The sequence below is a fragment of the Stegostoma tigrinum genome, chromosome 3, assembly GCF_030684315.1.
Source record: "Stegostoma tigrinum isolate sSteTig4 chromosome 3, sSteTig4.hap1, whole genome shotgun sequence".
Classification (NCBI taxonomy): domain Eukaryota; kingdom Metazoa; phylum Chordata; class Chondrichthyes; order Orectolobiformes; family Stegostomatidae; genus Stegostoma; species Stegostoma tigrinum.
This window is the reverse complement of record NC_081356.1, coordinates 139,683,552-139,701,165: the sequence shown is the minus strand read 5'-3', so window position 1 is coordinate 139,701,165 and position 17,614 is coordinate 139,683,552. Positions and strand designations below refer to the sequence as shown.

The 17,614-nt window shown below is 44.5% G+C and overlaps 1 protein-coding gene across 7 annotated transcripts in view; it reads right to left on the bottom strand.

Annotated features, from left to right (window-relative positions):
- Nucleotides 1-228: 228 nt before the first annotated feature.
- Nucleotides 229-17,614, bottom strand: part of LOC125450885 (WD repeat-containing protein 70) — a 167,679-nt gene continuing 150,293 nt past the window's right edge. For all 7 annotated transcript variants that reach the window (XM_059645001.1, XM_059645004.1, XM_059645006.1 and 4 more), the window contains 4 exons: nt 10,505-10,584; nt 7,756-7,872; nt 7,465-7,627; nt 229-698 (listed from right to left, as the gene is read on the bottom strand). In XM_059645001.1, the coding sequence (XP_059500984.1) occupies nt 611-698; nt 7,465-7,627; nt 7,756-7,872; nt 10,505-10,584 (448 nt within the window). In that variant the 3' untranslated portion in view covers nt 229-610. The remainder of the gene's footprint in view (nt 699-7,464; nt 7,628-7,755; nt 7,873-10,504; nt 10,585-17,614) is intronic.

The following is a 17,614-nucleotide window of genomic DNA, read 5'->3' as shown; positions in this document are numbered from 1 at the left end:
CTGTGCATCATGAGCTGGAAAATGCAATTAATAGTCAGATTTCTGTGGATCGATGCAGACACAATAAGCTGAATGGCGTTTCTCTCTACTGAGAATGTGTAAAAATAATTTGATCTCTGGATATTGGTTCTTTGCCATACTCAGTAAATGGCATTTTTGCTAAATCAAATCATACATAGCCATCAAGGCCAAGACAGGTTGTAATTGAGCCACTCCACACAAAGAACATTATTTAACTTAAGCTCAGAGGCTGAATTATCCAGCATCAGATTTTATTAACATAAATCAGAACAGAACAAGGGAAAAAGTTTAACAACAGAACATGTGACAGCATTGGCAAAACAAAAAGGCAGTCAGTATATTAATCTCCTTCGTTCCCCATCCTTTCCCAAATCAACTGATTCACCCAACCCTATAAAACGCACTCTTCATCAAATATAACCCAAAATATCTCAATATCCTACACTCATTCGTTCACTATCCACCTCCCTCAACTCATATCTCGATAAGTCCTGATGCTGTGCCAAATATAGAAACTGGTAACAGAGATGTGAAACCGGTCATGGTTGCAGCCACCTCACTGGCCAAAAGTCCAAGGTTCACATTGTGCTCATAGTTTGCGCTTCTTCCACTCAGGCTCATCATCCTCCACCTCTTCCTCAGCCTCTGGGGTTGCAAACACAGCATGTGGCTGGGTCCTGAAATCCAAAATGAGAGAATGAGGGTGAGGGTGGGGGCAGCACAGAGGACAAAAGTGGGGCCAGAAAACAAGTGAAGCTGCAGGCAGAGAGGTTAACAACAAGGGTGAAGGGAGCACAGCGCACGTGAGGTCTGGAACACTATCTGAAAGGTTTTGAAGAGAAACACAAGGCCATAACAAATAGGAACAGGCGTAACCGTTGAACCTGTTTTGCCATTCAATATAATCATGGCTGACCTTTTACATGAAATCCACATTCCTGCTCTCTCCCCACAGCTCTCGATTGCCTAAAAGGCCAAAAATCCACTGAGCATTAATGGTCATCAATGGAGAATCCAAAGCTTAATGAGGTAGAGAATTCCAAATGCCGCAGGCATTGATCATCATCAGATGGCAGGTGATGGCCAAATGGTATTATCGCTAGACAATTAATCCAGAGACTCAGGTAATGTTCTGGGGACCTGCTTTTGAATCCTGTCGATGGTGGAATTTGAATTCAATAATAATCTGGAAATAAGAGTTTAATGATGACCATGAAGCCATTGCCAATTGTCACAAAAATCCCATCTAGTTCACTTCTGTTCCTTTAAGGGATGAAACCTGCCACCCTTACTTGGTCTGGCCTGCATGTGACTCCAGACCAACAGTAACCTGAAGAAGTGTGAAATGATACATTTGGGAGGCTAAGTAATGCAAAGGAATTGAGTACTAATGAGAGAGTACGGAGAAGAGAAGAGTACAGGAAGTGAGGGACCTTCAGGTGAATGTCCACAGATCTCTGAAGGTAGCATGACAGATGAATAAATTGATTAAGAAGGCACATAGAACCCTTTACAAAAACTGAAGAATTCCAGATGCTGGAAATCAGAAACAAAAACAGAAATTGATGGAAAAGCTCAGCAGGTTTGGCAGCTTCTGTGAAGAGAAATCAAAGTTAATGTTTAGGGTCCAGTGACCCTTCCTCAGAACAGAATCTTTTATATTAGCTGAGGTGTAAAATGTATGAGCAGGGAGATTATGCTAGAACATTTTCCCCTCATGGGAGAGTCCAGGACAAGTCCGCATAGTCTTAGCAGAAAAGGACATTAATTTAAAACAGAGATAAACAGGAATTTGTTTATTTAAGGCTGAGATAGCTTCTTGATCAATTGGGGATTCAAGGGTTAAGGGGAAAAGGCAGGAAGGTGGAGATTAGGAATGTTGAATCATCCACAATCCTATTAAATAGCAGAGCAGGTTCAAGGGCTGAACTGTCTACTGCCATTCATATTTGTTATGATCATCCCAAAACAGAAGGGATTTAGGAGATTAATTGGCTTCTTCAGCCTGTTCTGCCATTAAATAAGATTATGGTTGCTCTGGTTACTCCATGCTCCAACCCAATCTCAAAATAATGGAATATCAGGTGTATATTCAGATAACCTTTCAGTCATTTTCTGCCTCTACTATCCTTTCAGGCTTCTGAAGAGCCATAAAAAGTGAGCTGCGAATGCTATAAATCAGAAACAAAAACAAAAATTGCTGAAAAATCTCAGCAGGTTTGGCAGCATCTCTGAAGAGAAATCAGAGTTAATGTTTCAGGCATGGCGACCCAGCAACATTGAAGAAATAGAAATACATTTCCAAGCCAGGGCGGTGAGTGGCTTGGAGGGGAACTTGCAGGCGGTGGTGTTCCCCATGTATTTGCCGACCTTGTCATTGTAGCTGGAAGTGATTGTCGGCTTGGAAGGTGCTATCTAAGGGAGCCTTGGTGAATTTCTGCAGTGCATCTTGTTGATAATGCATACTGCTGCCACTGAACATCAGTGGTGGATGGAATGAATATTTGTCAGATGTGGTATTAATCAAGAGAACTGGCTGTTGTCTCTGATGGTGTCAAGCTTCTTAAGGGTTATTTATTCTAAATTTATTAAGGCAACTGGTGACTACTGCATCACACTTCTGACTTGTGCCTTGTAGATGGTGGACAGGCAGGATCAGAAATATAGTAATAGACAACAGGTGCAGGACTAGACCATTCGGCCCTTCGAGCCAACACCACCATTCATTATGATCATGGCTGATCATCCACAATCAGTATCCTGTTCCTGCCTTATCCCTATAACCCTTGATTCCACTATCCTTAAGAGCTCTATCTATCTCTTTAGAACATAGAACATAGAACAGTACAGCACAGAACAGGCCCTTCAGCCCACAATGTTGTGCCGACCACTGATCCTCATTTCTTGAAAGTATCCAGAGACTTGGCCTCCACTGCATTCTGGGGCAGAGCATTCCATATATCCACCACTCTCTGGGTGAAGAAGTTTCTCCTCAACTCTGTTCTAAATGGCCTACCTCTCAGTTTTAAACTGTGTCCTCTGATTCTGGACTCACCCATCAGCAGAAACATGCTTCCTGCCTCCAGAGTGTCCAATCCCTTAATAATCTTATACGTCTCAATCAGATCCCCTCTCATCCTTCTAAACTCAAGTGTATACAAGCCCAGTCGCTCCAATCTTTCAAAATATGATGGTCCCACCATTCCAGGAATTGACCTCGTGAACCTACGCTGCACTCCCTCAATAGCCAGAACGTCCTTCCTCAAATTTGGAGACTAAAACTGCACACAGTACTCCAGGTGTGGTCTCACCAGGGACCTGTACAGCTGCAGAAGGACCTCTTTGCTCCTATACTCAATTCCTCTTGTTATGAAGGCCAGCATGCATTAGCTTTCTTGACTGCCTGCTGTACCTGCATGCTTGCTTTCATTGACTGATGTACAAGAACACCCAGATCTCATTGTACTTCCCCCTTTACCTAATTTGACTCCATTTAGATAGTAATCTGCCTTCCTGTTCTTGCCACCAAAGTGGATAACCGCACATTTATCCACATTAAACTGCATCTGCCATGCATCCGTCCACTTACCTAGCCTGTCCAAGTCACCCTGTATTCTCATAACATCTTCCTCACATTTCACCCTGCCACCCAGCTTTGTGTCATCAGCAAATTTGCTAATATTACTTTTAATGCCTTCATCTATATCATTAATGTATATTGTAAACAGCTGCGGTCCCAGCACCGAACCTTGTGGAACCCCACTGGTCACTGCCTGCCATTCCGAAAGGGATCCATTTATCACTACTCTTTGCTTCCTCAAAAAATTCCAGAAGATTAGTCAAGCACAATTTCCCCTTCGTAAATCCATGCTGACTCTGACCTATCCTGTTACTGCTATCCAAATGATTCGTAATTTCATCTTTTATAATTGACTCCAGCATCTTTCCCACCGCTGACGTGAGGCTAACCAGTTTATAATTCCCTGTTTTCTCTCTCCCTCCCTTCTTGGAAAGTGAGACAACATTAGCCACCCTCCAATCCGCAGGAACTGATCCTGACGCTATAGAACGTTGGAAAATAATTACCAATGCGTCCACGAGGAACACAACAGGCCAGACAGCATCAGAGGAGCCGGAAAGTTGACATTTTGGGGCAGGACCCTTCATGTCTTGGGTGGGGGTGGGGGGTCTCAGAAATAAATAGAGGGGGGAATAGGGCTAGGTGAAAACAGATGGGGTGGTGATAGGTGGATGCAGGTGGGAGGTTGTGGAGATTGGTCAATGGGAAGGGTGAGGAAGATAGGTGAGAAGGAAGACGGACAGGGTGTAGGGAGAGCTGGACATGGGATGAGGTGGGGGTGGGGAGATTTTGAAGCTAGTGAACTCTGTGTAGCGGCCATTAGACTTCAAGCTTCCGAGGCAGAATATGAGGTGCCATTCTTCCAACTTTCATCTGGTCTCGTTACGACATTGGAGGCAGCCCAGGATGGACATGTCACAAGGGAGTGGGAAGGTGAGTTCAAATGGCTGGCAATCAAGGTGGTGTTGATTGGAGCGCACAGAGTGCGCATGCTCTGCAAATCTATCAGCAAGTCTGTGCTTAGTCTCTCCGATATAGAGGAGACCACACTGGGTGCAATGGATGCGGTACACCAGGTTGGAAGATGTGCAGGTGAATCCCTGTCAGATACGGAATGCTTGTTTGGGGCCTCAGACGGAGGTGAAGGGGGAGGTGTGGGGGCAGGTGTAGCACCTCGCGCAGTTGCAGGGAAAGGTGCCAGTTGGGGTGGGATCCATGAGGAGTGTGGAAAAGACAAAGGAGATGTGGACAGAGCAGACCCTACGGAAAGCAGATGGGGTGGGAGCGGGATATCTCTTTGGTCATGGAATCTGATTGCAGGTGGCAGAAATGGCAGAGGATAATCACTTTTCCCTAAAACCCTAAAGGTCACAGCAGCTACACTGGGTCTGCAGCAGGTAGTGAGAGAATCAATAAGAGTGAAAAACTTTTTTGACCACAGCCTCATTAATTTGCCTACTCCATGACAGTATTAGTAAGAGTGACCACCAAACAGTCCTGGGCAAGTGAAGACATGCTTTCACATTAAGAATACCCTCCACTGTGTTGTGCGACACTATCACTGTGCTAAATGGGACAGACCTTGAACAGATCCACCAACTCCAGACTGGGCATCGAAGTGGGCCATCAGAAGTGTACTCTAAAACAATCAGTCATGAATGCTCCTCACAATTAAACAAGTCACCAGAGAGGGTGGCTCCACAAGTATCCCCATCCTCAATGATAGTGGAGCCCAGTGTAAAGGATAAGATTGAAGCAGTCACCACAATCTTCAGCCAGAAGTGTTGGGTGAATGAGCTATCTCAGCCTCCTGCAGCAGTCCCCAGCAACACAAATACCCGCCTTCATCCAAATTGGTTCACTCCAAGTGATATCAAGAAACAGCTGGAGACACTAGATACTGCAGAGACTATGGGTCCTAACAACATCCTGGCAGTAGTACTGAAGGCTTGTGCTCCAGAGCTTGCTGCACCCTAGCCAAGCTGTTCCAGTACAGCTACAAAGCTGAAATCCACCCGACACTGTGGAAAATTGCCCAATTATGTCCTGTACACAAAAAGCAGGACAAAGCAGGAAAACAGCTCCATCAGTTTACTCCTAATCATCAGTACAGAGATGGGAGGTGCCATCAACAGAGCTATCAAGCAGTAATTACTCAGCAATAACCTGCTCTGTGACACTCAGTGTGGATTCTGTCAGGGTAACTCAGCCCCTGATGTCATTACAGCCTTGGTTCAAACATCGATGAAACAGTTGAATTCAAGAGATGAGGGGAGAGTGGCAGCTCTTCACATCAAAATCACTTTTGATTGATCAAAGAGCCCAAGCAAAACTGCGATCAATGGGTATTTGAGGCAAACCTGGCACATAAGAGGATGGTTGTGCTTGTTGGAGGTCAGTCATCTCAGCTCCAGGACTTCTCTACAGATTTTCCTCAATATAGTATCCTAGGCACAACGATCTTCAGGTGTCAATGACCTTCCCTCCATCAAGTGGGGACGTTTGCCAAATATTGCACAACACTTAGTACCATTTGCAGACTTTGATACTGAAGCTGTCCATGTTCAAATGCAACATCCAGTGTTGGGCTGACAAATGGCAAGTAACACGCACGCCACACAAATGCCAGGCAAAGGCCATCTTCAATAAGAGACAATCTAATCACCATGCCTTGACTTTCAATGGAGTTTCCTTCACTGAATCCACCATAATCAACATTCTGGAGATTACCATTGACCAGAAACTCAGCTGAACTCACCGTACAAATACAGTGACTACAGGAACAGGACAGAGGCTAGGAATATTGCAGCAAGTAATTCACTTCCTGTTCACCATATACAAGGCACAAGTCAGGAGTGTGATGAAATAGCCCCTCACTCGCCTGGATGAGTGCACCCCCAACAACACTGAAGAAGCTTGACATCATCCAGGACAAAGCAGCCCAATTGACTGGCACCACATCCACAAGCATCCACTGCCTCCACCACCAATGCTCCGTAGCAGCAGTGTGTGCGATCTAAAGATGCACTGCAGAAATTCACCAAAGCTCCTCAGACAGCACTTTCTAAACCCATGACCTCTTCCACGTAGGGGGACAATGGCAGCAGAAATATGGGTACACCATTACCCGTGAACTTGCCTCCAAGCCATTCACCACCCTGACTTAGAAATTTATTCCCATTCCTACAATGTTGCTGGGTCAATATCCTGGAAGTCCCTCCCTATCAACATTGTGGGTCAATCTACAGCACATGGACTGCAGCTCACCACCACTTTCTCAACAGCAACTAAAGACGGGCAATAACATGTTGGCCAGTCAGCCATACCTACATCCCATCAGTGAAAAATTTACCGTGAACACTGGAGATCTGAAACAAAAACAGAAATTCAGGTCCAGTGACTCTTCAACAAAACACATGAAAAGTCAATTGACTTGAAATGCTAACTCTGCTTTCTCCCCACAGAGACAAGGTATAGAGCTGGATGAACACAGCAGGCCAAACCGCATCAGAGGAGCAGGAAGGCTGACGCTTCGGGCCTAGACTCTTCTTCAGAAAAAAAAAATTCTCTCCACAGATGCTGTCAGACCTGCTGAGTTTCTCCAGCAATTCCTGTATTCTTGTATACAGTGCTTTTTTTTTTGTTTTTCATAGCTGAGTACAATTGATGATAGTGCAAGACTGAGATTTCTGTATAGTTTCATGGTTCTGTGATGAAGCAATAAACACAGGAAGTAAAGAAACCTTTGAGATTTAATCCATGACAGATGGGAGGTAAAAAGAAGCGAGAGGGGTTTATTGACCCTGCCACTTCATAATCTGTGGGGCTACAAACCCTGAATGACAGACACTGATCAGACTCACTTCACATAGGCTGGAGCCACCCAGTATGGATTTTGTTCGGCTTCTTTTGCATGGCGTAAGATAGCTTCACGCGGGTTGCTGTCATCTGTTTTATCCAGAGCAATATTCTTCACGATAAATGATGATAATGTTCCACCATGAGTACCAACACGCCCACCACGCCCTGTAATAGAAACACTTACGTAAATGCCACAAAGTGACACTCAAATTAAAGCTTAGGCAAATAGTTTTCAGGTTCAGCAGCAACCAACAGCTCGCAACAGTGATGAGGAACTATGAAACCAACGGCACCTGGTCCAGATACTGGAGGTTCCGGCTTGTGGGATTTCACAGGATCAAGACGATCTTTCTCCAACTGTTTCCTGGTGCTCTTCTGCCTGGGTTCCCGGAACATGGGCAGGGCGTGGGCTACAAACATGTAAAACAACCACATAAATAAACAATTGTTACATCGCTTACAACAGACTTAAACTTCCAAGTCAATTGAGTATATCAGAGTCTCCAGTGAGAGATGTGAGGTATATCAGTATGTTAAAGTGTGGGGTGTGGTGTATGTCAGACTTAAAATGAAGGGTGTGGGTGATATCCAAATGTTGGAGTGAGATATGTGGGGTAGTTCTTTGAGAAGGTGACCAAACAGGTAGATGAGAGTAAACCGGTTGATGTGGTGTATATGGATTTCAGCAAGGCGTTCGATAAGGTTCCCCACAATAGGCTATTGTACAAAATGCGGAGGAATGGGATTGTGGGAGATATAGCAGTTTGGATCAGAAATTGGCTTGCTGAAAGAAGACAGAGGGTGGTAGTTGATGGGAAATGTTCATCCTGGAGACTAGTTACTAGTGGTGTACCGCAAGGTTCGGTGTTGGGTCCACTGCTGTTTGTCATTTTTATAAATGACCTGGATGAGGGCGTAAAAGGATGGGTTAGTAAATTTGCAGACCACACTAAGGTCGGTGGAGTTGTGGATAGTGACGAAGGATGCTGTAGGTTGCAGAGAGGCATAGATAAGCTGCAGAGCTGGGCTGAGAGGTGGCAAATGGAGTTTAATGCAGACAAGTGTGAGGTGATGCACTTTGGTAGGAGTAACCGGAAGGCAAAGTACACAGCTAATGGTAAGATTCTTAGCAGTGTAGATGAGCAGAGAGATCTTGGTGTCCATGTACACAGATCCTTGAAAGTTGCCACCCAGGTTGACAGGGCTGTTAAGAAGGCATACAGTGTTTTAGCTTTTATTAATAGCGGGATCGAGTTCCGGAACTAAGAGGTTATGGTGAAGCTGTACAAAACTCTGGTGCGGCCGCACTTGGAGTATTGTGTACAGTTCTGGTCACCGCATTATAAGAAGGATGTGGAAGCTTTGGAAAGGGTGCAGAGGAGATTTACTAGGATGTTGCCTGGTATGGAGGGAAGGTCTTACGAGGAAAGGCTGAGGGTCTTCAGGATGTTTTCATTAGAGAGAAGTTTGAGAGGTGACTTAATTGAAACATATAAAATAATCAGAGGGTTAGATAGGGTGGATAGGGAGAGCCTTTTTCCTAGGATGGTGACGGCGCGCACGAGGGGGCATAGCTTTAAATTGAGGGGTGAAAGATATAGGACAGATGTCAGAGGTAGTTTCTTTACTCAGAGTAGTAAGGGAATGGAACGCTTTGCCTGCAACGGTAGTAGATTCGCCAACTGTAGGTACATTTAAGGCGTCATTGGATAAGCATATGGATGTACATGGAATAGAGATCGGTACGACAGGTCGGCACAACATCGAGGGCTGAAGGGCCTGTACTGTGCTGTAATGTTCTATGTATATCAGCACGTTAAAGTGAGAGGTATGGACAATATTTGAGAATGTGAGTCCAGGAATTGGAATGTCTTATTGCAGTTATATAGGGCCTTGGTGAGGCCATATCTTGAATACTGTGTGCAGTAAGGTGCCCTCGTGTGAGGAAGGACATTCTTATTATTGAGGGAGCCCAGCGAAAGTTCACCAGACTGATACCTGAGTTGGTAGGAACAAAAACAAAGTTTCTGGAAAAGCTCAGCAGGTGTGGCAGCATCTGTGAAGGAAAAACAGAGTTAACGTTTCAGGTCTGGTGAACTTCCTGAAAACCGCGTGGTAGGACTGATATATGAACAAAGTCTGGATTGACTGGGCTATTGGAATTTAGAAGCATGAGGGGGTGGGCATCTTATGGAAGCATATAAACCCTTGATGGGACTGGACATGTTAAACATGGGAAGAATGTTCCAGATTATGGGGAAGTCCAGAACTAGAGGTCACAGTCTAAGAATAAGTAGTAAGCTATTCAGGACTGAGTCTGCCGGGGAGGGTAGTGGAGTCGGATTCATTAGGGACATTTAAGCAGCTATTAGATAGGCATATGGATGATAGCATAAGGTAGCGGTGGAGGTTAGATAGACCTTAGGGTTCAGGTAAAAGTTTGGCACAACATCGTGGGCCGAAGGGCCTGTACTGTGCTGTACTGTTCTATGTTCTATGAGATGAGAAAGAACGTCTTCACTCAGATAGTTGTGAACCTGTGGAAGTTTCTACCAAAGAAAGCTGTTGGGCCAGTCCATTATATATATTCAAGAGGGTGGTGGATGTGGCCCTTAAAACTAAAGGGATCAAGGGGTATTGAGCGAAAGCAGGAGTGGGATACTGAAATTGCATGATTAGCCACTATCATACTGAAGGATGTGCAGGCTCAAAGGACAGAATGGCCTACTCCCACACCTATTTTCTATGCTTCTGTGTCTATGTTTCCATATCAGAATTAACAGTGTGGGGCAGATTAGAGTGCAAACGTGAGGGGTGTACTCAATTTCAAATTTTACAGTGAGGGGTGAAGGGCATATCAGTGTTATAGTGAAGGTTAAGTTATATTAGGATGCTTTTTGGGCATAGATTTACAATGAAATCAATTGATATCAAACAAGGGTTTATGGCAAGAATTTAGTCTGTGACTGTAATTTCTGGAGTCTGCGAGAATGGCAGTCTTGTTCTAAAGCTGCCGATTACCTGGAAGGGCTCTGTACTTACGTGTAATGACGTATTCCTGTGTGACAGTCTGACTCTGCTTTGCTTTTCGCTTTGTTTTCACAACACAAAGTTTAGCCCCTCTGGAAAACACAAAGCTCTGGTCAGTAAACTGAATGCTATTTGAGGTTTGTAGCCTGCTTATTCTGACTGGGCTTCTGTACTTGAGCTGGGAGCTAGAGTGCAGAGCCACGTACAGTCATCTCATCCCAGCTGATTGAAACACTAGTTAGAACCCAGAGTGACACTTGTTTTGAAATTCTGTTAAATTTAATTTTTACAATTCTGTTACTGTGATGGTCAGTCACTAATGCTCATGACTTTAAATGAAAGAACAATGCTTATGACATAGAAAAGGGAAGAAAACACAAACTAGGGTGGTCAACAGGGCTTTACACTAGAGAGTGGGGAGTCAGGAAGGGAAACAAAGCAACAGGTGAGCATATGGGCAGGCGTGGGTTCAACTGCATGGAAAAAATGAAAACAGAACTCAGCAGAGGTTCTTAAAGTCTCCAGAATACAGGGCAATGTGTTTGGCAAGGGTTAGGAATGTAACTTCAAGCACATCAGATAAAGGGATGGCAACGACAAGGGATGGTAAATACAGGACGGAAGGTGTCATATCTCAATTAATGCAGTATACAAAATAGAACATAGATCAGTACAGTACAGTACAGGCCCTTCAGCCCACGATGTTGTACCAAACTTTTATCCTAATCCTCAGGTCTATCTTACCTCCACCCCTACCTTACACTTTCATCCATATGCCTATCTAATAGCTGCTTAAATGCCCCAATGAGGCTGAATCCACTACGCTCTCCAGCAATGCATTCATGCCCTGACCGCTCTCTGAGTAAAGAACCTACCTCTGACGTCTCCCCTACATCTACCTCCACTCACTTTAAAACTATGCCCCCTCGTAATAGCTACCTCCAACCTAGGAAAAAGTCTCTGGTTGTCTACTCTATCTATACGTCTGATCATGCTGTACACCTCTATCATGTCACTTCTCATCCTTCATCATTCTAAACAGAAAAGCCTAAGCTCTCTCAACCTTTCCTCGAAAGGCCTTCCCTCCATTCCAGGCAACATCCTGGTAAATTTCCTCTGCACCATTTCCAATGCTTCCACATCTTTCCTATAATGAGGTGACCGGAACTGGACGCAATACTCCAGATGTGGCTGAACCAGGCTTTTGTATAGTTGGAGCATAGCTTCGCAGTTCTTGAACCCGATCCTTCTATTACTGAAAGCCAACACACCATATGCCTTCTTAATAACTCTATCCACCTGGGTGGCAGCTCTCAGGGAACTGTGAACATGAACCCCAAGTTCCCTCTGCTCCTCCACACTGCCAAGAATCTTTCCGTTGACCCTGTATTCTGCTTTCAAGTTTGTCCTTCCAAAATGAATCGCCTCACACTTTTCAGGGTTAAACTCCATCTGGCACTTCTCAGCCCAGCTCTGCATCCTATCAATGTCCCTTTGTAACCTAGAACAGCCCTCTGCACTGTCCACAACGTGACCCACCTTCATATGGTCCGCAAACTTGCTAATCCACCCTTCCACTCCTTCATCCAAATCATTTACAAAAATCACAAATAGAAGAGGACCCAGAACAGATCCTTGTGGTACACCACTCGTAACTGAGCACCATGTTGTATATTTTCCAGCCACTACCACCCTTCTTCTAAGAGTCAGCCAATTCTGAATCCAATCTGCCACATGTCCCCCTATCCCATGCCTTACCCTTCCCCTATCCTTACCTTCTGCATGAGCCTACCTCAGAGAACCTTATCAAACGCCTTACTTAAATCCATTTACACCACATCCACTGATCCAACTTCATCCACATGTTTGGCCCCTTCTTCAAAGAATTCAATGAGGTTTTATGAAGGGTAGGTCATGCCTCAGAAACCTTATTGAGGTCTTTGAGAAGGTGGCCAAACAGATGGATGAGGGTAAAGCGGTTGATGTGGTGTATATGGATTTCAGTAAAGTGTTTGATAAGGTTCCCCATGGTAGGCTTATAGCAGAAAATACCGAGGCATGGGATTGAGGGTGATTTAGTGGTTTGAACCAGAAATTGGCTTGCTGTAAGAAGACAGAGGGTGGCAGTTGATGGGAAATGTTCATCCTGGAGTTCAGTTACTAGTGGTGTACCGCAAGGATCTGTTTTGGGGCCACTGCTGTTTGACATTTTTATAAATGACCTGGATGAGGGCATTGAAGATTGGGTTAATAAATTTGCGGATGACACTAAAGTCGGTGGAGCTGTGGATAGTGCGGAAGGATGTTGCAGATTGCAGGCTGGGCTGAGAGGTGGCAAGTACAGTTTAATGCGGAAAAGTGTGAGGTGATTCACTTTGGAAGGAGTAACAGGAATACAGAGTGCTGGACTAATGGTAAGATTATTGGTAGTGTGGATGAACAGAGAAATCTCGGTGTCCATGCGCATAGATCCCTGAAAGTTGCCTCCCAGGTTGATGGGGTTGTTAAGAACGCTTACGGTGTATTAGGTTTTAATCGGTAGAGGGAATGAGTTTTGGAGCCATGATGTCATGTTGCAGCTGTACAAGACTCTGGTGTGGCCGCACTTGGAGTATTGCATACAGTTCTGGTTGCTGCACTATAGGAAGGATGTGGAAGCATTGGAAAGGGTGCAGAGGAGATTTACTAGGATGTTGCCTGGAATGGACGGAAGGTCATATGAGGGTAGGCTGAGGGACTTGAGGCTGTTTTCGTTAGAGAGAAGAAGGTTAAGAGGTGACTTAATAGAGATATACAAGATGATCAGAGGATTAGATAGGGTAGACAGTGAGAGCCGTTTTCCTCGGATGGTGATGGCTAGCATGAGGGGACATAGCTTTCCAATTGATGGATGATAGATATAGGACAGATGTCAGAGGTAGGTTCTTTACTCAGAGGGTAGTAAGGGCGTGGAATGCCCTGCCTGCAACAGTAGTTGACTTGCCAACTTTAAGGGCATTTAAATGGTCATTGGTTAAACATATGGATGATAATGGAATAGTGTAGGTTAGATGGGCTTCAGATTGGTTTCACAGGTCGGCGCAACATCGAGGGCCGAAGGGTCTGTACTGCTCTGTAATGTTCTATTTTCTATGTTTGTGAGGCATGTTCTACCCCTCACAAATCCATGCTGATTATACCGAATCAAACTGTGCCTTTCCAAGTGATCATAAATCCTATCTCTCAGAGCCCTTTCCAATAATTTGCCCACCTTGGTCAGTGTCTTCTGTTACTGGGAGATGACAAGAACTGCAGATGCTATAAGTCAGAGTCGACACAGTGCGCAGCTAGAGGAACACAGCAGGTCAGGCAGCATCAGAGCAAGAAAGTTGGATGTTTTGGGTTAGGACCCTTTGTTAAGGTTCCGATCCGAAACATCGACTTTTCTGCCGCTCTAATGCTGCCTAATTTGCTGTGCTCCTCCAACCTCTCACTGTATTGACAGTGTTTTCTGTTAACCTGATTCCTTCAGACAGGTAAATTAGTGGCTTTGTGTCCTTTGGTTAAATCATTAGCTTTTGTGGGTGACCCAGCAATTGTTGTCTTGAGAATCAACATACTTTCCCAAGTGTGTTTTAACAAGAGTATCAGGCTTCTGGCTATGATTATTGTGAAACTGACAACGAGGATTTCAGTGCGGTATTAGCAAGTGATAAATGTAAAGAAAATACCAGGCTCTGTACTGCATAAAAGTAATGGCACTGGAAATTGCAAAAGATTTCCTGCAGGTAGTAGTGCTATTTCTGACAGCCTTCAGTGAATTTCCAAAAGCCAGTTGGAAGTTGACAAGTTGGAGATGCAGTTGCTTGCTCAAGCTAAGAAAGCAGACACAAATGAAGTACTAGCACGGATTTTTGGTCTGGTAGACATATTAGAGGCGATCATCCAGTGTCATTTCTCACTGTCATCTGAAACGTTATGATACAACAATCACTGTGCCTTAAATATAGGTAGAACCCAGGCATAGGAAAGGTGAAATCACAACGCTGGGAGCATACTAAAGGCCTCCCTAAAGCCAGTGGGAGATAGAGGAGGGAATATGTAGACAGATTTTGGAAAAATGTATGAACAGCAGGGTAGTTGTGAATGGGAGAGTTTAACTTCCCCTATATTGACTGGGACTCACTGTGTGCCAACAGCTTGAATGGGGCAGACATTCAGGAGGGATTCTTAGCACAATCTGTAACAGTCCAACAAGGGAAGGGGTTATACTGGAACTAGTTTTGGGACATGAGCCCGACCAGGTGAGTGAAGTTTCAGTGGGGGAGAATTTCAGGAATGGTGGCCATAATTTTGTGAGTTTTAAGTTATTCATGGGTAGGGACAACACCAGGCCTCAGGTTAAGGTGTTAAAATGGGGAAGAGTGAACTACAACAATGTTAGGCAGGAACTGGAGAATTCTGATTGGAGGCAGCTTTTTGAGGGTAAATCTACATTGGGACATCTGGTATATTTCAAACTGCAGTTGATAAGAGTTCAGGACAGGCACATTCCTGTGAGAATGAAGGATACGTATGACAAGTTACATGAATCTTGAATGATGAGGGATATAATTACCTTAATTAGAAAGAAAAAGGAATCATGCGTAAGGCCTAAGAGGTTGGGAACTGGCGGAGCCCTTGAAGTATAAAAGGAAAATAGAAAAATGCTTAAACAAGGACTTAGAAGGGTAATAAAGGGGTCGGGAAAAGTCTTTGGCACACAGGATTAAGGAGAATCCCAAGGCTTTATAAAGATCAAGAGGGTATTTAGGGAAAGGGTTGGCCCACTCGAGGTCAAAGGAGGAAATCAATGTGTGGAGCCAGAATAAGCAAGTGAGGTCCTAAACGAAAACTTTGTATCAGTATTCACCTAACAGAAGGAATTGGTAGAGGATGATCTCAGGGAAGGGAATGTCAAGTTTCTAAGTCAAGTTGCTATTGAAAAGGGACAGGTGTTGCTTATCTTAAAAAGTTTTAAGGGAGAGAAGTCCCTCTACCTTCTGGAGCATTGACAGACATTTTTGTACCTTCCTTGGCCACAGGCGAGATCTCAGGACTAGAAAATAGCCAGTGTTGTCCCATTGTTTAAGAAGCGTAGCAGGGATAATCCTGGAAATTACAGGCCTGTGAGTCTCACATCGGTGGTGGGAAAATTATTGGAAAAGATTCTCAGGGACAAGATCTATATGCATTTAGGAGCAAACGGACTTATTAGCGATAGACAGCATGGTTTTGTGTCGGGGTGGTCATGCCTCACTAACTCGATCAAATTTTTTGAGGAGGTCACAAAGATGATTGATGAAGGAAAAGTGGTTGATGTTGCCTACGTAGGCTACAGTAAAGCCTTTGATAAGGTCCCGTATGGCAGACTTATACAAAAGGTGAGGTCACATGGTATCAGGGGCGAGTCTGCAAGATGGATACAGAACTGGCTTAATCATAGGAGACAGAGGGTGGAAGTGGTAGGATACTTTTCAGCATGGAGGATTGTGACTAGTGATTTTCTACAGAGATCAGTGCTGGGACCTGTGCTGTTTGAGATCGACATAAATGATCTGGAGGAAAACATCTAGTCTAACTGTGGCCATTTCGGAGACATGGATAGAGCAGGGTCAGGAATGCATGTTGCAGGTTCCAGGGTTTAGATCTTTCAATAAGATCAGGGAAGGTGGTAAAAGAGGGGGAGGTGTGGCTTTGTTAGTCAAGGACAGTATAACAGTGGCTGAAAGAACTTTTGACGAGGACTCGTCCACTTAAGTGTTATGGGCTGAGGTCAGAAACAGGAGAGGAGAGGCCACACTGCTGGGAGTTTTCTTATAGGTCTCCGCAAAGTTCCAGGGATGTGGAGCGGAGGACTGGCAAAACGATTCTGGGCAGGAGAGAAAGGAATAGGGTGGTCACTATGGGAGACTTTAACTTCCCCAACATTGACTGGAAATGCTATAACTCTAGTATGTCGGATGGATCAGTTTTTGTCCAATGTGTGCAGGATGGTTTCCTGACACAGTATGTCGAAGGACCAACAAGAGGGGAGGCCACACTGGATCTGGTACTTGGTAATGAACCAGTCCAGCTGTTTGATTTAGTGGTAGGTGAGCACTTTGAAGAGAGTGGCCATAATTCGGTTAAGTTTAGTTTAACGATGGAAAAGGATAGGAAAATGCCACAGGGCAAGAGTTATAGATGGGGGAAGGGCAATTATAAAGCGATTAGGCAAGACTTAGGAGGCACAGAATGGGGGAGCAAAATGCAGGGGATAGAGACAATCGAAATATGGAGCTGGTTTAAGGAACAGATATTGCGTGTCCTTGACAGGTATGTCCCTGTCAGGCAGGGAGGAAGTGATAAAGTAAGGGAACCGTGGTTTACTAAAGAATTTGTATCTCTTATTAAGCGGAAGAGGGAGGTTTATGTGACATTGTGACGAGATGGTTCAGATGAGGCGACGGAGAGTTACAGATTAGCTAGGAAGGATTTAAAGAGAGAGTTAAGAGGAGCAAGGGGGGCACATGAGCAGACATTAGCAGTTAGAATAAAAGAGAACCCTAAAGCTTTCTATAGGTATGTGAGGAATAAGAGGATGACTAGGGTAGGAATAGGGCCAGTCAAAGACAGAAGTGGGAAGTTGTGTGTGGACCCTGTGGAGATTGGAGAGGTCCTAAACGAATATTTCTCATCTGTTTTCATTCAGGAAAAGGAGAATACTGTAGAGGAGAAGACTGAGTTACGGGCTACTAGAATTGAAAGGATTGAGGTTAGTAAGGAGGAGGTGTTATCAATTATAGAAGGTGTGAAGGTAGATAAATCCCCTGGGCCGGATGGGATTTTTCCAACGATTCTCTGCGAAGCTAGGGAGGAGGTGGCGGAGCCTTTGGCCTTGATCTTTGAGTCCTCATTGTCTACAGGTTTAGTACCAGAGGACTGGAGGATTGCAAATGTTGTGCCCCTGTTCAAGAAGGGCAGCAGAGATGACCCAGGTAATTATAGACCAGTGAGCCTTATGTCTGTTGTAGGAAAAGTTTTGAAAAGGATTATAAGAGATAGAATTTATAATCATCTAGCAAGCAACAATTTGATTGGAGATAGTCAATATGGATTCGT